The sequence below is a fragment of the Tasmannia lanceolata genome, unplaced genomic scaffold, assembly GCF_043159265.1.
Source record: "Tasmannia lanceolata isolate RefF3 unplaced genomic scaffold, GAP_Taslan_0.1 ptg000019l, whole genome shotgun sequence".
Lineage (NCBI taxonomy): Eukaryota > Viridiplantae > Streptophyta > Magnoliopsida > Canellales > Winteraceae > Tasmannia > Tasmannia lanceolata.
This window is the reverse complement of record NW_027518696.1, coordinates 4,406,530-4,430,956: the sequence shown is the minus strand read 5'-3', so window position 1 is coordinate 4,430,956 and position 24,427 is coordinate 4,406,530. Positions and strand designations below refer to the sequence as shown.

The following is a 24,427-nucleotide window of genomic DNA, read 5'->3' as shown; positions in this document are numbered from 1 at the left end:
GCTCCATCCATTCAAATATTATTATTTTGTCCTCTCACTACGAAAACCAACATCTTAAAATTTTGCCATCAGATTAATGGATGGGCAACGGTGCGGCTTGATCAATGCCCATCACTCGAAAATCGCACGCTCTAATTGGATGATCTGAACAGCATGTGGAGCTTTGATTCAGTTTTTCTTGCCACCCATTTACATAAGCTGCTGATCAGATGGTTAGGATTGTCAGTGGACGCGGGACAATCGCTTTGGCTGGCGGAGTCCACTGAATGAGTGGTTTGGATCATTTCAAATATCATGGGGTTGGTCCTGCAAGGGTTGCAACCCCAATTTTCTTGGGATGGAGAGATTCATCTTACAATTGTAGAATGATTAGATGATGTAAATGTACCATATCAATGGTTGGGATCATGCCTCATCTACAATGTCCCAGATGGACGGATGATTCAGATCCTCCAGCACTAACGACATGTGTGCACACTTTGAACTTGAACCTAAGACAAATCTTTCCAAAGCCCAACTCTTATCTTAGAAAGCAATACATTTCAAATATCAAACAATAGAGGAACCCTTCAACAGGGTGCAGCAACATTGTAAGACAACGAGGCACATCAACTATGGCAGTGGGCCCCTTCTCTGGTTGATCTGAACCATTCATTTGATGCCTTGTTTTGAATCTAAACGATCCCAAAATCACCCTGCTGATCATCCAACAATGCGCATGTGTCGACCAAAATAACACATTATTGAATGTCCTCGAAACTATTTACGTGATTTTCAAGCCATACAAGAACTGAAACAGATGAGGTGAACGGTTTGGAACAATCAAAGGTGGGATCCACTGCCATTGTGGGTACACCCTAATAAATTGCTGGGTTGACCTTGAAGCACAAGATGAGCATTTCTACTGCTCCCAAGAATGATAGTCATCTGCCTAGAGCGCTGCCCACTGGAAAAATATCAGCTTGCTGTAATTCTTCAATATGGTTTCTGATCTTCCAGTTAGCTCCAGAAACAGAAAATTTTTAACCCAGATCATAATGTTATAGGCCAAAGAAAACATTTATTATCAACTAAAAAAAGCACACACGGAAACAAAGTATTTCAGGAAGCTTACAACTAAAAAAAGCACACACGGAAACGACGTATTTCAGGAAGCTTACACCATGTTCAAGCTGTGAACTCAAGTCCCAGTATATGTAGGAATAGGCTCCCCTAATTCTGCAGTCAGGATTTTGTAAGCATTTTGCAGTCTTCTAGTCACAGGTCCCACTTCTCCGTTTCCAATCACGCGACCATCGATCATGACAACCTGGCATTACAATGTTCTTTTGATTATGAAGAGTTGAATGAAATGAATGCAATTTGAATCCGTAGTAAAACAAGACAATAAAAGGTAGGAGATATCTCAAAGTGAAAAATGGGATAAAATGGGCAATGGATCGAAATTGCAAAGGATGATTAAGGTGGAGTCATTGGATTGCACACTACTTGGAAAAATATGTGGGTCTTCTTGCTTCTTGGACCCAACCGTATTGTCTTTCGGATTTTTACCAGAGCTCATCCCTATGTAAAACCAATGTTTCAAAACTTGGATTCAGACGTGACACAGGAGAGTCAACGAATGACACAATCTATTTTTCATTAGCTCAGCCGAGTCAACGGAGTTTTGATTGACTTGGTATGACAAAACTTGAACTTGGAAGAGAACTCGGCTAAGGTAAAAAGTAGTTGACTTGAGTGGGCCGAGGATTGATGCAGAATATTTCAAAAATCAATCATTGCTTTTGTTGGAACCTGGGAAGTGTAGTCGTGGCTGTTTAGAGACAATGGAACATGAGTAAGTTTTTTTCTATGGCTAGGGCTTAACTAGCATGATGCTCTTTAGACTAAAGCATTGTAGTCAAATATCACAAATATAGATAAATAAAAGGGGCTGATATCCGCATGGCCAAAGTTTGATAATGGGACGAGCTCACCTTGTTTTACATTGTTTAACCAGCTGTCAAAGGCTATAATAATTCCCAAAATTCTCTAAGCAGCCAATCAGAGAAGTGCAAAACAAAGTGAATCGTCCCATTATGAAAAAATTGTCATGTGGATATCACTAGCCCAGACAAATTGTTCATTTCATTGCTCCAAGTAAATAAGACATACCGGGGTAAGTTCACCCATTGTTCCTGTAGTCCATACCTGCAAGTCAAATATGTTATCATCATCAGATGAGGCCTGCAAAAATTTTCAATTAACCAGAATTTTGTTGTAAACAAGATGGACATGACATTTTGAGCAGCATTCTTTCTAGAGAAAAGGTCTATCAGGGCACTGAATAAAGCTGGAGTAAAGTGAATTATCACCAAAGGTAACTTCTGTCTAGATCCAGTCGTTTTATTTGACCTTCTCCATTCTTTGGTGGGTGATTTATATTTTAAAGAGGTTGTGTGCTTTCATAGGGTGTCGAAGTCCATTATTTGAAATTGAGATGTAAAATTTATGAGTCCTTTTTGGAGGACTTTGCGGAAGAAATTTGGTAGACATCTCAAATATTCCACTACCCATTATCCGCAGATTGATAGGCAAATCGAGGTGACCAACCAAACTTTGGGGATTTATTAACATGTCTTGAAGGGGAGCGAGTATGTACATGGGATCAGATTTTATCCCAAGATGAGTATGAGTATGACAACATTCTTAACCGCAATACAGGTCGCTCTCCTTTTTAAATTGCATATGGAAGAACTCCTAATCATGTTCTAGACCTAGCTCCTTTGCCTACACTAACATGCGTGTTAGTAATGATGTTGAAGCATGTCGACCCTGTGCTTCGGTTACATGAAGAAATGAAGAAACCAATTGAGGCTAGCTAGGCTCAAGTACAAGGAGAGGGCTGATATGAGTGGAGGACAAGGAATATAAGGTTGGTGATAAGGTTATGGTTTACTTACAGAAGAAGAGATTTTCACAAGGAACTTATTATAAGTAGAAGACTGAAAAGTTTGGTCTATGGAGGACATGAAGAAGGTTGAAACGAATGCATATATGTTAATGTTGCAAACATATCATAATATCAGTCCCATCTTTAATGCTGCTGATCTATAAGATTATCAGGGTAATGGTGAGAGTGTATCACATGAAGGGAACCATGTTCGTGATGGTGATGTCCCAAGGAAGCCCACGAACTAGATTGAAGAAATTTTGGAGTCCAATACTATCTTCACTACAATCGATGTTGTGGGAAAGGTTCTTGTAAAGTAGGAGGGCAAGCCACCCAATGAGAACACATGGATCACTTTACGAGAGCTACGGGATCTTGATACTTATCTTTTTCAGCAGTGCAACAATACAACATGATGAAGTTGAGTTCTTCTCATCCGGGGGAGTTGATAATTAGGGATGATGACGAGCCTTGAAAGTGTATCAAAGGAGGCGCCAACACAAGAACTTTAAGTCAATGGATGGTGAAGAGTAGTTCACTGCAGATTTTAGCCATTAAGGAGTTTTCTACATCCTTTTGTTTGGTTTATTATCAGTTTTATGCATTTTATGGGCATATTAATCTTTTCCTCTTGAGTTATGTTTAATGAATGTGGGTATTTTTGTGGTTTCAAATAATTGTTATAGGGTTTCCACTCACTTGAAAAAAAGAGTAAATAGTGCTATTTGAAGGAGATGGATAACTAGGGTTAGCTTTCTCCCTCTCTTTTGCTTTGGCTACTTGTTCCTGTTTTCATTGAATAAATCAAATGATTCTTGTGGTGGTTTTACATTCTTTTCTATTTCTCTTGGATGCGTCAGAAACATAGCTCCTCTAGGCTTTCTAGCTGAAGGAGAATAGGAAAAAGGTTTGCTTACTGAAAAGGGATATTTATGAATTAAAGTATTAACCTTCTCTACCGTTGGACAGATTTAGCAGAGCAACAATAACGATTAGTTTTGAGAGAAGTGCAGATCTTTTATGAATAAAGAGAACAATCTACAATTCTTATTGTGTATATCAATGATATTTTAATACATGGAACAATCCTAAGGCTATTTAAGACCTGGATGATTATTTGCAAGGTCTTCGATATCAAAGATTTGGGGCCTTGAAGTTCTTATAGTTTGAAGTGTAAAAGAAGAGGATGTTTATCTCTTATCACGTGTAATGGCCTCTTGAAAGAAATAGGGGAAGCGGGGGGCAAAGAGGATCACGCCAATGGAGCAAAATAGCAATCTTTATGAGAAGAATGGTCATGCCTTTGAGGATCTGCATATGTAATAGTGACTTATAAGGAAATTAATATACCTTAGTACCTTACCACAGTCCTGATATAGTTTATGCAGTCAATGTAAGAAGAGATAGGATCTTCTTCAATAGGAACTTGAGGTATCTAAAATCTTCTTTTGGAAAGGGTATTCTATATGCAAAGAATGCATGCTTACGGTAAGATGCATATTGTTTCAAGTATTACACTTGTTGGTGGGAATTGTATCACATGGAAAGGCATGGATGGTGCAGCGAGGTCATGTGCAGAAGCATACCAGGCAATGGCACATGCCACATGTGAGATTGTCGAACTTCAATCTCTTCTGCCTTTTTTTTTTATAATCACGCATTAAAATATACTGATTCAAATCCTATATTTCATGGAAGGGATAAACATATTGAGGTGGATTGTCACTTCTTCATGGATCATGGGATATCTAAAGTACTACTCATCTATCAAGTCAGAAGATCATCTCGCAGATAATCTCAGTACGAAAATTGAGAAGATAAGACTATTTGGTTGTCCTGCCAAGTTAGGAATGCTTGATATTTATGCACTAGCCTGTAAAGAAGTGTTGACAGACCAACTGCTTATTTATTAGATAGCTAATAACTCTCTTTTCCCTCAATATTTCCTTCCTTTCTTTTCTTTTTTATCACTTTTTACCCATTTTCTTGAAAGATAACTTTATTAAGAAGGTGAAAAAAAGGAAAGAAACAAAAATGATGGGACATGTCAAGATATCCATGTTGCTGATGAAATCTGACCTAAGTTGAATGGGTCCCAGCTGGTAGCACACTTGAGGGGATGACCTGCACTCAGAATCAAACGGTCAGAAAGCCACCCGAAGTTTTGGACTCTGGGGAGGCTCTCATATGCTTAAGTAATAATTGGCAACCATGATACGAGCTCTCTGATGAGAATTTTAGAAAATGACTGAATGTAAAAATGATCAAAAGTCCCTTACCTTGAAGGTTGTGTCTCTATTTATAGGAAAGATTAGGGTTATTGCCATTGGTTGGGTGTCTGCCACATGTCCACTCCCGATTGGTGCCATGTGTCGGCTTTCGATTGGGTGTTAGTTATTACCCCCAACAATATATATGTTTTGTAAGGAGTAAAATTATTAGTAAATATGTACTCAAACACTGAATGTTTCAAGATAAGCTTATCTCGACGGGATAACCAAAACTAGGAACAGTTTATCCATGAATCTTTTATTTAAGAAAAACGTACTTGAATCATGTTCGGTATGAAAGAACAAACAAAATATGACTGATGTCACCATCAATAGTGACACTTCATAGAATTTGGCAGAAATGCCCCTATCTCTCCTAACAGGCTCCCTGATCCTCACCTCCAAGCAGACCCTTCCATTTTCGTCTTCCAAAATTTTCACCTTCAGGCCTTCATCTTCAATGTCGGGCTTTGGGATCCCATTTAACTTGCTTTCCATCATCTAGTCCTACCCCGATGATCAAATTGCAGCAATATAATGCCTCAAACTGCCATCGTAATATTAGTCCTAGTCCATGAAGTGATTTATGATTCCATCTACAACCACCAAAATTAGCAGAAATACACCCAAGAGTCCTTAACAAAACACATGTCTCCTGTCAATGTGATATTTTTGTTCTAATCTCTCAACGCCTATAAATATGTTTTTAGTTATTATTATTATTATTTCGAAAGAGAGCGACCCTTGGCGCAACAGTAAGGTTGCTCCATTGTGACCTAGTGGTCACGGGTTGGAGTCATGGAAACAACCTCTCTGCAAAGCATGAAAAAGGCTACGTACATCTAGCCCTCCCCAGACCCCGCAATGGCGAGAGCCTCATGCACTGGGCCGCCCTTTTGTTATTATTATTTCGGAGTACGTGCTTTGTCCCTTTCGTCCCCTTGGTCTCTTCAATTCCATGGTGGTTGTTTTAGCTTTGCACCACCTCCTCTCCATCTCTGCTATTTCAGTGCTTCATGGACTGTGACTCCTATTAGAGTGGCAGTTTGAGGCTTTATATTATACAATTTGATCACCAGAACAGGACAAGATGATGGAAAGCCAGTTAAATGGGATCTCAGAGCCCGACATTGAAGATGAAGGCCCGAAGGTGAAGGTGCAGGTGGAAATATTGGAAGACGAAAATGGAAGGGTATACCTAGAGGTGAGAGATAGAGAGCCAGTTAGGAGGGATAGGGGGTGTTTCTACCAAATTCTATGAAGTGTTACTACTGATGGTGACATCAATCATATTTTGTTTCTTCTTTCATACTGAACATGATTCAAGTATTTTTTTCTCATATAAAATATCCATGCATAAACTGTTCCTAGGTTCGGTTATCCTTCCTGGATAGGTTTATCTTGAAATATTCAGGGTTTGAGTACATATTTACTAATCATTTTACTCCTTACACAAACATATATGCTGTTGGGGTAAAAACTAACACCCAATCGAGAGTTGACACGTGGCACCAATCGGGAGCGGACATGTGGCATACACCCAACCAAGGGCAAGTAAGGACTCTAATTTTTCCTATAAATAGAAGCACAGCCTCCGGGGCAAGGGGCTTTTAATCATTTTTACATTCAATCATTTTCTAGAATTCTCATCAGAGAGCTCAACTCAACTCAACTCAACTAAGCCTTTGTCCCAAACAAGTTGGGGTCGGCTAATGAATCCTTTAGAAAATTTTCATGAAGAAGGTGAAAGGATCTACCCCGCTCAAATTAACTATGTCTAATCCTGACACTAGTTGGGTTCATCTATGCATTTTCTTCCATTCTATCCTATCCAAGGTCATGTTATCTGTTATGTTCCTAGCCCTCAAGTCTTTCCCCACTGTTTCTACCCAAGTTGTTTTCGGTCTGTCCCTGCCTCTTTTTACTCCATCAACTTGGCACAAGTCAATTCTTCTCACCGGAGCATCCAAAGGCCTACGTTGGATATGCCCAAACCATCTTAAGCGGTGCTCCCTCATCTTCTCCTCAATTGGTGCCACCCCTACCTTTTTATGGATGTCTTCATTTTTAATTCGATCTAAGCTTGTGTGACCGCACATCCATTTAAGCATTCGCATCTCTGATATACTCATCTTATGCAAATGTGCTTTTGTGCATAAGATGAAATATCAGAGAGCTCATATCATGATTGCCAATTCTGATTTAAGCATCAGATAGCCTCCCCGGAGTCCAAAACTCTGGGTGGCTTTCTGACCATTTAATTGTAAGTGCAAGTCGTCTCCTCAAGTGTGCTACCAGCTGAGACCCATTCAACCTTAGGTCAGATTTCATCGGCAACAATATACATAGAGCAAAAAGATGCATGCTAGGCTAGAAAACGGCAATGGATGTGCAAAGTACCAACAATTAATGATCTATTACGTGTATGAAATATAGACAAAATTATTAAACACTAGCATAATGTGAATGCTCTTTGATATCTCCAAACTGACTAATGCAACTCCAAATTCTCGCTAAGTAACAATGTTCTAACATACTATTATCATAGTTGATATTCCTCACTAGGATTTTTTTTTTTTTTTTTAATATTACTCACTAGAATTATAGCATCAAACTATTGTTGGAAATAGTAGGAGAAAAGCACTTTTGTCTTTTGATAAAGAATGCTATTACTAACCTTTCAACTCTAAAAAGCTCTGCAAGGAAAGAGGTGCTGGAAAGAACGGTGCACTTTTACAGTCTTTCAGGAAATAACTTAAATGTGCATTTGCTGGAAATTTAAAAACACGGAAGAATAAAAACTGTTAACACAAAAACAATTTGACAACATGAGAAGTTTAAATGGGTTCATGCGATTAATTATGTTTCAGATCATATGAATTAACATATTAACTATAATCACGAAGAGCATATAGGCCTGTTCCGCTCCTTCCTAGAAGACAGTTATTGGGCCCCACTTCTGCCTGTGTACATGATAAAGATCCGTTGATCCGAATTGCTACCATACAGGCGAAATGCAGTTGAGAACACTTTGATTGGATGATCCTATGCCCTTGATCCTAAACTGATGGTTTTTGTAGTCCTTCATCTTATGCATGGGATGTCCATTCAGGATGGGAGTAAGACAATGTGGGTCGCCTCATGATGTTCTAAAAGATTATCTTTTCTACAAGATCAGCAGTCTTGATTTCATAAACATCTCCCCTTATAGGGCCCAAAAATTGTGTTTTACCACTGATCGTGTGAAAGTGACTTTCTGTGTAGCTGTTCTCTTTAAGAATATTGTCAGAAAACTATAATCAATCATACAAGTGGAGAGTAAAAAACCTCATCTGCAGTATGGAACTCGGATAGACTGATGCGCCGTTCGTGTAAGACAAAGTTTTCTTGTACAACAAGATCCATCACCTGCATCTCAAAGAACAAGAATATCAATTCGATGCCAATAAATTCAAGGTAATGCTAATTCAAAAAAAAAAAATTTCTTTTTCCTTTTAGGAATGCAATTAAATATTATCCCATGTGACAAGGGCTTGGTATTTTTTAGTTGCGTTGAATCTGGCAATACATATCTACGTGGACACACATGTCAATTTGGCTGGATGAAGCTCTAGGTTTTTATACAAAATTTCCAAATTTTTAAGTCTTCGATATGATTTTTCCTTATTACCTGGATTTTTTTTAATGATATTACCTGGAATTTTTTATTTAAATATTCTTTTTCAATTTGATAGGTAACAAGGACACCATTTTTTTTTCAACATGGGATAGTAGAAACACGTTTTTTACAGCTTACAACTAATAATGGTGTTGAGTTCTTAATAATCCACCCACAAGAAATGTGTATGGAAGAAGGGAGAAGGAATAGAAAAGGAAGAAAAGAACAAGAAAGAGGGGAGAATTCGTGGAAGGTGTTGCTTAGATAGATCAGTGATGATTAAAATGGGAAGAAATGGAGAGAAGAGATGGAGAAGAAGAATAGAGAAATATGTGTGAAATGCCAAAGGAGACGAGAGACGTCATTTGCCTTATATTAACATAGACCACATATTACTATAATACCCTTAACAAGGGTGAAATAAATAAAGAACATACATAACGCTAACAAATGCCAGTACTCCTCTGTATACACATATAACAAGACTCTCCCTCAAGCTGGAGCATATAGATCAGAGTCATCAGACATGCCCACCTTGACACAAGTATCCTTAAAAATAGGAAGATCTAAGACCTTAGTAAAAATATCGGTCAGCTGATGTGACAGAGGAACATAAGGAATTACCAGAGACCCGTCACTGAGATTCGTCCTAATAAAGTTCACATCAAATTCAATATGTTTGTTTCGTTCATGAAGAACAAAGCCAGAGAAAATGTGGAAATTGGACCACCAATAGAAAATCTCAACTCAGAGATCACAAACCCACAGAAGCTCATATGCCAATAGACAGAACCATATATTCCGCTTCAACCCTAGAGAGAGAAACAACATTGTTTTTGCTCTTCCAACAAACTAGATACACCCTTAAGAAGACATAATATCCAGAAGTAGAGTGACGATCTGTAACAGATCTAGCCTAGTCTACATCAGTGTAACTAGTAATATCCAAATGACCATGTCTACGATATAAGTCCACAACCAGGGCTGAAATTAATATAGTGAAGGATGCGATGAATGAGAACTAGATGTCAAGAACGAGGAACATGCATAAACTGGCTACGCATGCTGATAGCAAAAAAAGGTGATATCCGGTTGAGTAAAGACAGCCAGCCAGACATTGGTACTCATGAGGCTCTATAAGAAGATCGCTGGAGTGCTTTGGATTCATGAGAAAATGAGAGGGTTTGCACCTCAACATTCTAGTGTTGTTCAGAAGCTCAAGTGCATACTATCTCTGTGAAAGAAAGACCCCTTTTCTAGAACAAACAACCTCAAGACCTGGAAAAAACTTCATGCTTCCCAAATTCTTAACCTCAAAAATACAACCAAGCTTCCATTTCACATAGGCAATGAAGGAGGCATCATCTCCAGTGAAGATAATGTCATCAAAATATACTACAAGGATAGTCCGGCCAGAGGTGCCCGAATGAATGAAAATAATATGATCAGATTGACATTGTTGAAAGCCCATGTCACACATCACTTTGCTGAAATGCTTTAACTGTACTCATGGCAACTGCTTCAGACCATGTATAGACTTGCAAAGATTGCACATCTTCCCTTCCTCACCCTAAAGCAGAACGCCATGTGGAGGATTCATATACACCTCCTCTGTGATATTCCCATGCAAGTTAGGCCAATGCAAGGAGTAAAATAGCACAATACAATTCAATTTTTAATCAAGACTACTGCCAGAAAGAAGACTGGAGCACAGATGATGACAAAACAAAACACTAGAAAGCCAAAAGGAGGATGATATCGAGATTTCTCACTACCACATGACCATGACAGGAGCAGAGAACCCACCAGCAAAGGAAGATGGAACTGAAGTACCTAGAAGCTCAGCAGTTGTAGAACAGGAAGGTCTCACTGGATTGATGGTAGGAGCCTGAGAGCACACCTCAACGTGGTTCATCTCCGCCATCTCAACCCTCAAGAAGCTAAGCAAGTCAATGGATGCAGTGAATAAAACAAAGGATGAATTGGTTGCAACCCTGTGAGTGGATGGATAAGTAGGAGTAGAAAGGCAATTTGAAGAGTGAGCAGGATATCCATGCAGCTTGTAACAATGGTCACGGTCCCAATGACTCCACAATCCACAGTGAGAATAAGTACTAGAAGACTTGTCACGCCCATGACCAATACAACCACCACAACTACCATGGCCCCGATCATCACCATCATACAATGGCTACATGAAGATCGGGAGCTGTAAGGTCAAAAAAATGCAAAAAATAACTTCTTTTGAAAATCTTAAAAAAGGATAACAACACCAAACGAGGATTCCAATGGAACAAGGTTCATACTAGATTGCTCTCCATCAAAAAACGACCATACCTGTTGGCGCCATCGTCCTTACAGTGCTGACAACATGTATACAACCGCCTTACGGGTCATTGACGTTTCGGTTGCTCTTTTGATGTCTTATATTGTCTAGAAGAACTCTGATACCAAATTGGTTTGCAAGTTTAGGGTAAAATGGAGAAGAAGAAGATAGAATGTAGATAGTATGGGAGAGTTAGAGAGTTACTCCCTACTCCCAGCTTATAATAATTTGGAAAGAGATTACAAAATAAAATCACATAAATAAACTCATGGGGTCATCTAACTATAACATAGTACAAAGCTAGTAATGTTCAACCGCTCCAACCAAGGAGGCAAAGACAACATCATATGCTTGATTTCCAACTCAAGTAATGAGAGAGGTCTAAAGTATCACTAGAACTTTTTTCTGTCAGGTGTTGCAAGCATTTATTGCCCATTAGGAATTGAAAACAAAGGGTCCATGCATCTCTTCATGGTATTCTTTTAGATTCTCTCTCAATTAGGAGTTGGTAGTTCATCCAACTTACAGTTGTTCTAGTTATGCCAGGAAGGCAGTAGTCTGCATGAGGTGTTGATACACGCCCTTTCTTCACTAAGAACTGCATGATAAAATACAAGACCATTTTCGATTAGGAGTGCAGCATGGAAAACAATTAAAGCAAACTTGAGAAAACAATTGCCTTCCTTACAATAATAGATCAACATGAACAACAAACCTATGAGAAAACTTAGACTCACAATGTTCGTAGCATTTGTTTCTGACACAAAACCATCATGATCTAACATGATGGCATCATCTGCCTTTGCAAGATTCCCTTCTACCTGCACCAGCACAAGTAGCTCCCTGTCATCAAGTCAATCTTACTTTGGAAGTCAACAAGAAAAACTATAGAGACAATTTGTTTCAATAGAAGAAAAATCAGTTTCCATTCCAAGTACAAAACCTTTGCCAATATGTTGTTAAGAAGATTGTTGTGATGAATCTTCGAATCCAGGTTCTGGAAAAAGGCACAATGAAAAATCAGTTCATCTGACAATGGAAGTCACCTACTGTCTAAGATGAATTAGGGACCAAAACAATCTCAAGATAAGGAAAGCTTTGCAGTAATCAATTTTGGTACATTTAATACGTGTTTGACATATAATGGATTGTATGTTTGCATTCTATGTTTATATACTAAGAATGCAAACATGTATGACAGACAACCAGGAACACCTAATTGTTTGGAAGGAAAAACTGATGACTTAAAAATAAACTCAACTTAATCAGAATCCCAGACTACATATCCTGGACATATCTAAGCATGGTTGTCCATATCCAACAATTCTCAATCAATACTACTCAGACAGTGTATGAGTAAACAATGCTGAAGAGGACTGTGTGTGAGAAGTGGAATGGATTCAATTCTGAGCAATAAACTACAACTTATATCCAGTTTATAAAAGCATGTGCTTTATCCAGTAAACAGAAGTCCAATATATTGTGTTCTTTAAGTTGCACAGCAAAATGCATATATTCCTTACTTGCACAATTAACAACACGAGTGACAAAAAATAGAACAGTATCCCTTAAAATCTCACATTTGGTGAATTCCGACGTGTGGTGGCAGTCACCAAAGTTATACCAGCTGAATTGTCATATACAGGTGGTTTCCACTCGGAAAGAACTGCAATCCCTCAACAGAATAACTCAGTGTAAGAAAGTTCAGATCAACATATAGCAGTAAAAGTTAAAAAGAGAAGCTTGAAGAAGATACCAATTAAGGTACATCCATAAAGATTAAAAGCTGGGCTCATTCCTGATGTAACCTGAAGGAGAGAACTGTACTATGAATTGCAAAGTATTGAAAGAGTAATAAGAGATTAATGTGTAGAAGCTACATTAGAATTTCTACAAAGAAATCACTATGTAGAAGCTACACTAGAACGTTAACTAAAAACGATTGTAAGGTATTTGGAGAGAGAGAGAGAGAGACAGTAAATATTATCTGAAAAATTGGAAAGACATTGTTGAAGAGATAACCTTTTTGCCACGGGTTAGAGTGAGTCGGATGTGTGCATTGTTAAACATCCCATTTGAAATGAGAGTCTTGAAGATGGCTTTCTTAACCTGCATTTTAATGTAGAAACATGGTAAAATCATGAACATAATAATTTATTATCCTGTCACAAACTACAAGTGTAAATCAACAGACCACAACAGTTCTCTTGGCGGATAGGCAGGAAAAGAACCCATGAACTAAGGTATGACCCTTACCACATAACTGCTCAGGAACAAGACTTAGGGCAACATAAGACCAACAAAAAGAAGTAAAATAATGTCAGGATGTCACCTCTTCACGCTTTGGAACATTGCTGAATGCCAACGCTTTTGCCGAGTCGAACAACCTGATAAAGATGAAAGAAGTTCCTGAAATGAATTTAGGATGTAGTCCACGGAAATTGTTTCGATAGGATAAACTTTATTCAAAATCATGTCAAAGAAAATAAATATTCTGGTGTTAAAATAATATCCTACATGGTGGTTTCTCGAAAAGTAATCGTCTAATCAAAAGATTTTTCAATTTGTATTTAAACTGACTAACCGATCTAGGTGTTCATCGAGCTTAAAAACTTTTCCATTGTATACGCGAAGTCCTTCCCATGCGGCATCACCACCTTGGACGACTGAGTCAAACACTGAAACCTTTAAGCAATCACATGGAAAGAGTCAAGAGAAGAGATAACAAGCTAGTCTGAACATCATATCATACAAATGAAAAAGTGCATGTTTTATTGACATAGCTTTTCACAGAGACATTCTTACAAATTCAATTTGCAAATACCTTTGCAGCCTCACGAGGCACAAGCTCATCACCAACCCAAGCAAGCAGCTTCTCGTTGGCAGGAACAGGAAGACTAGGAGGAGGCAAGGGGTACTTTAAAAAGGACGACGTCCGCCTAGTTTGGCGCTTGAGCATGTTGTAGAAAGGAAGACTTTGTTCTAGCAAGTCAAATAGCTGGGATGGAAATGGCTGGAAAAATTCCAAATTTCAAGCATAAGCTAAATAAACAAAACAATCACTATAAATACAAAGCTCGTCCGATACCAATGGTTAGGATTAACGAAGGATTTTAAGGTGTTTTGGAACTATAAATATAAAGCTTTGATGTACTTCTCAAGAGGTAAACGAATGTTACGAGTTTTACCTTTTGGGTTTGACCCCATGTTGATTATACGTTTTGATCAAATCTATTGTTGTTTTATTGATGTACTTCTCAAGAGGTAAACGAATGTTACGAGTTTTACCTTTTGGGTTTGACCCTATGTTGATTATACGTTTTGATCAAATCTATTGTTGTTTTATCTCTTACATTGTTCATTTGTTTGGATTCCTCTGGATTATTTGAGCGATTGTTCAATCCTTTACTGAGTTTTATACTTCTGATGTATTCCTAATAGTTTACTTGCACATCATTTTTTCACTAAGAAACTGAAGTCAGCTCAACATGTTTGATTGTGGCTCAGTCATCTAATTCATTTTACTCTTGAAGGTGCTCCATAATTGTCCGGTTGAGTCATACTCATGTCCCCGTGTTAAATATAAAAAAGAAAAGAAAAAGAATTGATTATAGAAAATTATATATAACTTTGCCCAGCATAACAAATAAGTAGTACACTATTCCTATCTTTAAACTAATTCTTACCGAGGGATAAACTGCTGCTGACTTGAAAGATGTTGATTTATGGACACTTTTATACCACCATGGAGCCCAAATCCCATCCACTAGTTTTGGACCGGCTTCCCACCTGAAGTAGAACATGTTTTGGCATCAAGAATACAATATGCACTAGCAAACAACCACTCAAATGGAAATGGACAAAGTAGAATCACTCACAAAACTTGGATCTTCGTATAATTTTTTTTATGAAGGGATAATATATTCATATACCAGCTTTGAGATTCTTCCAATCTATGCAACTAAAATATTATCATATGATTAAGTGCACTTTCGTACTTTAAAAGCTTTCACTTCTTTGCATTGAATTGAAGAAACGATGGAAATACAACCATTCCCCAAAGGGGAGGATTTTGCATGAAAGGATAAACATAATCTAAATTGAAGAAAAGATGAAATTAGAATCATTCCCCAAGGAGAGAATTTTGTGTCAAAGGACCAGACATAATTGTCTCACAGGGGAACAATATAAGGATTTGTTAATGGGTAATTGTTAAATACCGTGAAATTACATGGTAAAAAAAATGTCCAAGAAGCTCCCAAACTATATTTGCAAAGGCCTATATATAGGTATATGAAAAAAAGGACGGCCCAGTGCACGAGGCTCACGCCATTGCAGGGTCTGGGAAGGGCTAGATGTACTCAGCCTTTCCCCTGCTTTGCAGAGAGGCTGTTTCCGTGAGTCGAACCCGTGACCACCAGGTCACAATGGAGCAGCCTTACCGTTGCGCCAAGGCTTGCCTATATATAGGTATGAAGTTAAATTAAAATCGATTGTGAGGAAAACATTGATTCATAAGTATCCTTAAACTTGAGAAAAATATTTTTTGTTTGAATGGCGCATAAAAATGAGAGACTTGAACGTGAAAAAGAAAATATTAATGCAGACCATTGATCTGCTCGTCTTTGTACATATGTGCATGAAAGTGAGCGCTGCATGTGTGTGCATGTATGTCTCAATATATGTTAGATGTATATGCATACATATCTACATGTCTAATGATGTCTGTATATTGCAAAACTGGGGACTCTATGAGTCCCAATGTGTGTGCATGTATGTCTCTCTATATATTAGATGCATATGCATACCTATCTAGATGTCTAATGATGCCTGTATATTGCAAATCTGGGTACCATATGCCTCCCAATTCACCTCCAAATCACGCAAGAAAATTGCTACCACCACTACAATGGGAGCTCCAAACTTGAGATGGACAAAAAACAGGGAACCAATCTGTGTAGCTAAGATAACTTTGTAGTTCATTGTAATGATGCCACGCCGTTGTAAGGCATGAAATGGCAGCTTTTTAATTTTTGGTTTTCCTTTTTGTTTCTTCCTTTTTGCCCCTTTTTTCCCTTTTTTTTTGGTACAGCTTTGTCGCCTCTTATTTTGTTATCAAAACACTAGTTCAAAAAAAAAAAAACCACCCAAACTCGCAGTTTATAGGAAAATACTGAGGTCATATTATCAACCCTTAAAGAAACTAGGTGAACAAATAAATTTATATTCGCGCACTATGAAGATGCTTGCATACTATTTCTCGCCATCACCATTTTTAGGAAGTCAAAAGATAACCTAGCTATAAGTAGTACAAAGTGTACACTAACCAACATAAACAAGTTCGAAGCCTATTTTAATACTTATATAGCATTGTTTTGCGTACTTGAGCATCGACTTCTGAAAAGGAATATCCAAATCTTCACAAAGACCATGCAAGACTGCCTGCATATAGATGAAACAATATTTTTCTTAGTTACTGGACTGTGTATTTTAAAGTGAATGCTATAACATAATAAGTGTTAAAAGTATAAAAGATTAAATAACGCCTTCTCCAACAGCTTAAGCTTTTGGTGTAGCTGGTTGTTTCACATGGTATCAGAGCAAATGCCTGGGTTCAAACCTCCCGGATAGCAAAAATCCACATGCAATGGGCAAACCGAATAGAGGGGCCACATGTGCCATGTGTAGGCCAACCCTAGAAAGAGGGGCCACACGCGAGGGGGAGTGTTAAAGTATAAAAGATTAAATAACGCCTTCTCCAACAGCTTAAGCTTTTGGAGTAACTGGTTGTTTCACAATAAGCTCTTGACATCTGTCTTGCAACTACAATGGAAAGTCAACATAGGCACAAACAAATATTTTTGCAAGACTTTAATAGAATTTATTAGCAGTATGCACAACACGGAAAGCTCATTAACCTCAGGATCCTCTTGTAGCTCTGCTGCATCTATGACAGGTGGAGGGCTCCCAAGTTCACAAAGCTCACTATATATGGAGACCAAGCCTGCCAAACCCAACTCAAGAAAGGATGTCGGTATGACTTTGTCAAAGGATGGCTGAAAACACATCAAAGAAAGCATAGCATTACATATAAATAGTTAGTAGACTTAGGTAGCTTCAGTAATATAAATAAAAATATTTCCTATTACTTACTACACTTTTAATCAAGCATTCATGATAACAAATGATTAATATGAGGTTCAATATCAACCTCTAGGGTAGCAATACTAAGAAACAAAATGCAACAATGGAAGGAAGCTGATATTAATACCCTCTTGTTTTGGTAGAATACACCCACCTTTTATTTTAGTTTCATTGGCTCCTACAACTCACCAATAGTTGTAACAGCCCATGTAAAAATCTAAATAGAGAGGGTTTATGATACCAAAACCAAGGTTTTAAATTTCGGTTTTGGTTGCCACTGACATGGAAACGTTTCAGTTTCAGTTTCAATAGAAATTTTTAGTGGAAATCCTGTAAAATCACGGAAACATATGAAAACATATGCCAATGATAGAATTATAAGATGAGACTTCAAAAAATGATAGAATTAGCATAAATACACTCAGAGACCATCACATAAGCAAGACAACCACCCATAATGATTTAACAACATCGAACACCTAGTTACATGCGTTGTCGTGCATGTTTGATAATTTGATACATACCACATTTCACATGTAATTCATATATATATATATATATATATATATATATATATATATATATATATATATATATATATATATTACATTCCACATGCAATTCGTATAAATATAAATATGTAACACATACTGATATATATGAGTATGTGTTACATATTTATATTTATATGAATTGCATGTGAAATGTAATATATGTATTATGCAACATGTAAATTATTTTTTTTGAAAGAAGTGTAACATATGCAATTCATAGAGGGCGAGCCTTGGCGCAACGGTAAGGTTGCTCCATTGTGACCGAGTGGTCATGAGTTCGAGTCACGGAAACAACCTCTCTGCAAAGCAGGCGTAAGACTGCGTACATCTAGCCCTCCCCAGACGCCGCAATGGCAGGAGCCTCGTGAACCGGGCCACCTTTTTTTTACATACAGATATAGTATGTCATTACTACACTTATATGAATTGCATATATATCAGTAACACATACTGATATATATGAGTATGTGTTACATATTTATATTTATATGAATTGCATGTGAAATGTAATATAAGTATTATGCAACATGTAAATTTTTTTTTTTTGAAAGAAGTGTAACATATGCAATTCATAGAGGGCGAGCCTTGGCGCAACGGTAAGGTTGCTCCATTGTGACCGAGTGGTCATGAGTTCGAGTCACGGAAACAACCTCTCTGCAAAGCAGGCGTAAGGCTGCGTACATCTAGCCCTCCCCAGACGCCGCAATGGCAAGAGCCTCGTGAACCGGGCCACCCTTTTTTTTACATACAAATATAGTATGTCATTAATACACTTACGATTTTGATTTTGGTACGTTTCAAGTTTTGGTTTCTGTTTCAAGAGGAGGGAAATAGAAAAATTCAGTCATTTCGCGTCGGTTTCGGTGGAAATTTAAAACCATGACCAAAACAAGGGGTATATATTATCAGATTCCTAGAAAAAGAGAGAAATATGTTACAAAGACAAGTTTGTAAATCTACACCTTTTAGAATTCAATGTATCAGTCAACTAAGGTATTTTACAAAAGCTTTCAAACTATGAAAGCATAAATACAACAAAGAACAAAGTCTACATAGACACAAGTGCTAGTGGATAGCTTGAAAAGAAGATAATGGAGATGGCCGTAGAATACGGAGATAGCTGACAAGAGGTGCACTGGTGAAGGTTCATAAGTGCGATCGAAGTAAAGGTAGAGGAAAGTAAGATGGCATCAAAAGAGGGGGGAAAGTGATAGGAACTGTTTAAGGTGGGGCTTAGGATTGTCCGGGAGAAGGGGTGAAAGTTTCTGATTGTTACAAGAGGTTGGAAAGGAAGGGGTTTTTAAAGAAACTTAAAGGTTTAGGAGTTAATTGTCTTTGTTGATCTAATAAACCAGGTCCATTCACTTTGCATGGAAGAAAGATGCAAGCTAGAAGGAAGAAAGGAGAGAAAGGCAAGAGAAGAAATTGGATTACTGGAAATGTAAGTAATCGCCTAATTATCACGGAAGATCATCATTGGCATGCAAACTTCAAAATCCAACTCTTCCATAAGGGTCTTCGGCCACATCAACTCACATGTTGTGTGACACATCACACGATGCTCTGTTTCTACACTGGATCGTACAACTTCATAGTTGTATGTGCTGAAGTTGTCAATCACCCAGGCCTGTCAGAAATTGGGGTGGACTTCAGGGATGAGAATGTTCGCGAAGATGTGGGAATGTGGAGACTAGTTGGAAAGTTAAATTATCTCACTATCACTCAATTGAGTATAAGCTTATGCGGTAAGTGAGGTGAGTTAGTTTATGTATTCTCCTAGTTGTGCCACTTTTTTATGTCATTTGTACCTCAAAAAGGAATTCTATATGTTGCTCATGGACATAGGGAAGTAGAAGCTTATTATGAATCATGATACATAATGGGAAGAAAATCATGAAATTATATGTAGTGCCCAGATCTAGTGTTAAAGCTAAAAACCGGGCTATGAGTCCATGAGACATGATACAATGATGCACCAATCCATGCATCCACCAATCTAGTCTTCCATGAGAGAACAAAACATATTGAAGTATATTGTCATTTTGATAGGTTGAGAGTGATTATAAAAGAAGGTAGCTCCCTATGATTGATCAAGAGAGATGAAGCTCACTATTGTACTCATTAAGCCAGTTCCAAAAGGTAGTCTTCATGGGACACTTTCCAAGCTTGCAGGATAGGATATCTATGCCTCAATTTGAGGAGTGTCTGAATTAATTTTTTAATAATTTCTGTTTGTTATTACTTGTAAAAGGAACTTCTGTAATTTGAAGAGAACTACTTTTGTAGGGTTAATGGGTCATTTATGTAATCATTATTCCCTCTGTCCATGACTTCTCTTCTGCTCAACTCTCCCTCTTTTTTTCTTTTCTTTTTTTTGTACTATTGGTGATTTTACATATGCATTTCATCATGGATGCTGCATGTTTAAATAATTTGGTTTCCCAAAATATAGTTCTAACTCCAAGACTCATCCAATGCAAATAAGGTTGGAAAGAAGATTATTTAGCGATGAGTTGTTGCCACTTCAACTTTCTGACTGTGTCATGAAATCCTAAAAGACGAGAAAGCAATTTTGGAGGAAAAAGAAATGTGTTCCCTTATATTTCTACAGTACAAGTAGTTCCAACCATATTATAGCATAAGCAAACCATAAGACGCTTGTATAACAATTGTCCCTTGTGTGGGTAGCACTGAAAGTCATCTAAACCTTAATCATCACAACTATCACAGAAGCACCACTAAAAGTACAAGTACTATGCCAATATCATGGTAACAAACTACATACTAATATCATTTCAAAAAAGAAAAAAAAAACTACATACTACAAGAAGCGTCATTGCGTGTCCTTTTGTAACAACCTATTTTTATTCTTTGGTAGCCACAAGTATTAGGGAGCAAATAATAAAGAGAATATAGCAATGTATCTAGGAGGACCATTCAAAAGTAAATTGCAATTTATAAATGTTGCATTAATTGTTTACTTCCTTCCAAAAGGTTGGACTGAATTGTCAAATATCTTGCTTATGCATTTTGTGTTACTATAGATGATTGTCACGAGGATACTATTCTCTAAAGAAAATAATACAATAACACCTCTCTTGCAATTATATAAAAGAACTTACTAAGCTAAGAATGCAACTAACGTAAATTGTACATCAATTTTAATAATTTCACATCAAATAACAAATCAACAAGCTTTTTAACTAGTAATAGACTGGAGTGGGGATTAATTGCCAAGTTAGATAAGCTTATGGGGAGAAAAATATGATGGGATAGGACTTAGGACAGAGGAAAACACACTACAACAAACAAGGAAAAATGTCCAAGGGATTTCATGCATATGCATAAGTTATATTATACTAACTTGAAACAGAAAGATATCACTACAAAAGCTTACCAAAATATCCAAGGGATTTCGTATCAATATGAAGTGCTTTCCTTTCTTCATCACTTCATTTGTCAAGCCAGGCACATGTTGGTTTGCTATATGCTGTAGACAGATATTTAATGATAAGAAAATAAGAAATATTTCATTAAACCAAAACCAAAGCTTCAAGCTTCCAAAGAACAAAGAAACGCCGTTAACACTATTACACACAAATGCACATCCACATAAATAGCACACGCCAAATGTACACACATCTATGATATACTGATAAGGATACAGTATTGCCAAAAGAGTGCATTTTCCCCATTCCCAATAACAAAGGATATTTTCAGTTAATGAGGCGTCAAGGAGTTCGAAATGGGGAAGCTACAGGATTCCATTCCCTGAGACTAATCCATCCCTCCTCCCTTTGATATTTTGATAGAATAACTCTAGAGTCTTGACAATAGCTCCTCTTTACTTTTGAACAATCTCCGCCACCATTTAGCCATTATGGACACTTTTTTTTTAATGGTAAGGGCCACACTTTGTGTCCTAATATTTTTTATTCCCCGACAACTTGAAGACTTTGCTCGGCACACTTGGTTCTGGTTAATTAGATGAACCTTCCTCAGAGATGGGTCGTGGCTCCATAGAAAGGTCCTTTGAATTTTTCCAATCAATTGCCAAAATCGAGGTGGCCATCCTACAATGCCCATGCATACTTTGTTTGTGATCTAGGACCCGTAGAACCATCATTGGTAGCCATCCTGATAGAGCTTCAAGGACTAGATGAGTTCCTCCTCCTGCCGACATCATTAAGTTCAATGGTGGTAGTTCTTTGGGGAATTTGGGCTCATAGGGGAAGGAAGTATTATTAAAGAAGGGGGGAGTATGAAGATTGGGCCTATTACCATCAAAGAATCAAATCATCCAAAATCAAGAGCGCTTCTCATGGATCACCAAATCTTTGTTAAGGAGATGACGAACACTTTTAGTGGAGGAGATTCATATGGGCGTTCAATCATATTTCTCATCCTTGGTAGCTTTCTTATACAATTGATGAGATCAATGACATTTGTAGATTTATGCATATTGTTTAATCAAATTGTTAGAGAAATTAGATATAGCCAATATACTTAAAAAAAGGTGTAAATATACGTACTTTTGCGTGGGGCAATCTCAGTACCTGCTGTAATTCCTTTTGTTTTAACATCTTTTAACCATTTCAAGAAAAACTAATACTAAAGAGGACTTACCTTGCAATACCGGTATCTCTTTACTCCGGGACCAAAAATTACATCTTTAACAACTTGATTGACATCTGAATCCTGCTCCATATCAATCAATTGTAGTGTCAGTATCAACTAAATGCAAAACAAGTGATCACTTTGTAGTTTTACACCGCATTGTTAAACAAAAAGGAAACAGATAACAACAATTGTTGGACCTCAACAACGTAATAGCAATCGAGACCGGGGAAGGAGAGCGGGATGTTGGTAAAATGTGAAAAACAAATCCAGGTATTTTAAATGTGATTCAAAGTAAAATGACAAATTGTGGACCAAAAAAGGCTATTTGGTCGGTCTTGCCCATGCAACGGAACATGATAATTCAAAGTATCCACTTTAATCTAAAGGTGAGAAACAAACCAAAAGCCATATATGTATTTGTGAGTGTATCCAGGGTAACAAAAACATAACAATGATCATGATTCTTTTAAAAGAAAACAAGGAGTGTCAAGCGACATACCATTTTTGATAGAAGTTCCTCACGATAGGGCCTATCTACGCCAGTAACCTTAAGGAAATTTACATATAGAGGCTCATCAAGAACTTCCATGTCATCTCTCTTAATAAAAGAACAAACAAACATCAGAACATCGGCAAAGCCAATAGAGTGATGGACAAATAGATGGATAAGAAACTATCACAAATCAAGAAACCCATTCTCAACATTTCGACTGCAACCACAAATTTCCAAGAGTAATCATTTGAAACTCATCACAAAATAAGCAATATGCATACAGTATAGGAAATGCATTCTTTTTGAAGTTGTAACAAATAACCCAATTGAAACCAGTAATCACATACCCAAAGTAAAACAAAAGAAAAAGGCAATGGTTACAGAAATTAGAGATGGGTAACTGAGCAACCATCTTACTTCAGCATAGAAATACACCAAGAACGAGAAAACGCCAAAAATATTAAAATCGATATGCTAAAAAGGGAAAAGAAAAAGAACTAGAACATTCAGGGTTAAGAGATCCAAAATCACGATTATACGCTAAGAGTGCGAGATTCGAAAAGCTACAAAATATAATTTCATTCCCATATCATAAGAAACAAGCCTTACCCACATTCCAACCCAAAAAGAAAAAAAGGATAAAAAAAAAACAGAAAAGCTGCATCCCAAGTAAGAGGCATCAAAATGTTAACACCCCATATTAAGACCTGCTCATTCATATTCACTAAGATGCCAATCATCAGAAAACCTTATTTCCTCAACATGTCATGTAATAAAACCCTAGTTCAAACCTATCATTTCTAGGCAGGAAACAAAAAACAAATATGAAAAGTTATACAGGTACCTGAGCAAATGAGTACATGAGACTAGTACTGAGGGATCTTGGAGCAGACCATGAATGGATAACTTGTATCTCCTGCTTTTCCTCCATGTCTGTATAGAGAGAGAGAGAGAGAGAGAGAGAGTCTTTATTCTCTTCTCACTATTCAATGATTTTGAGCTCTAAATAGTATTGACCTCAATGGAAAAAATTTAACCCAAAAAAGGGACATTACCATTTTTACAGCAGGGCTGTATAAGATTTTATTTTTTTTACTACGAAAATTGCCATTTGTAGAAGAGTAGTGATAAACTCATAAACTCATGGGCGCTTGCAAAAACCCGGATAATTGCAATCCCTGATTTAACGCAATATCAAACCCCCTATATTCTAAACTTTTAACACGGTGTCAAGACTTATATTAGACGACAAGCGAACTTATCGACAAGGGTGCCGTTATAAAAAATTAAGGGAGCTGCAAGTATATCTCCTAAGATTTATATCTCCTGAAAGCACTATGCAAACCATTCAGAATATCCTGTCCAAAGCTTTGATCATTCCTGAGGGCAAAAACCAGGTGATTTGGAAGCCCTCTCCTGATGGAGATTTT

The 24,427-nt window shown here is 37.4% G+C and overlaps 1 protein-coding gene across 9 annotated transcripts; it reads right to left on the bottom strand.

The window, feature by feature from the left end:
- Positions 1-352: 352 nt before the first annotated feature.
- LOC143852223 (branched-chain-amino-acid aminotransferase-like protein 2) lies at positions 353-24,092 on the bottom strand. Of its 9 annotated transcripts, none has more exons than XM_077361606.1 (20): positions 23,842-24,085; positions 23,004-23,102; positions 22,511-22,582; positions 21,282-21,374; positions 17,105-17,242; positions 16,570-16,628; positions 14,873-14,975; positions 14,011-14,199; positions 13,771-13,871; positions 13,519-13,573; positions 13,209-13,295; positions 12,943-12,994; positions 12,767-12,852; positions 12,130-12,183; positions 11,924-12,007; positions 11,713-11,784; positions 8,530-8,610; positions 2,155-2,190; positions 1,161-1,309; positions 353-1,003 (listed from the first exon to the last, which is right to left on the bottom strand). In XM_077361606.1, the coding sequence occupies exons 1-19, from the start codon at positions 23,926-23,928 to the stop codon at positions 1,181-1,183; spliced, it is 1,677 nt and encodes a 558-aa protein (XP_077217721.1). In that variant the 5' UTR covers positions 23,929-24,085; the 3' UTR covers positions 353-1,003; positions 1,161-1,180. The 9 variants fall into 9 exon arrangements, 5 of the variants coding, with proteins under 5 accessions (XP_077217721.1, XP_077217722.1, XP_077217723.1 ...); XM_077361607.1 differs by having other exon boundaries at positions 353-992; XM_077361608.1 differs by having other exon boundaries at positions 353-946.
- Between the last annotated feature and the right edge of the window lie 335 nt (positions 24,093-24,427).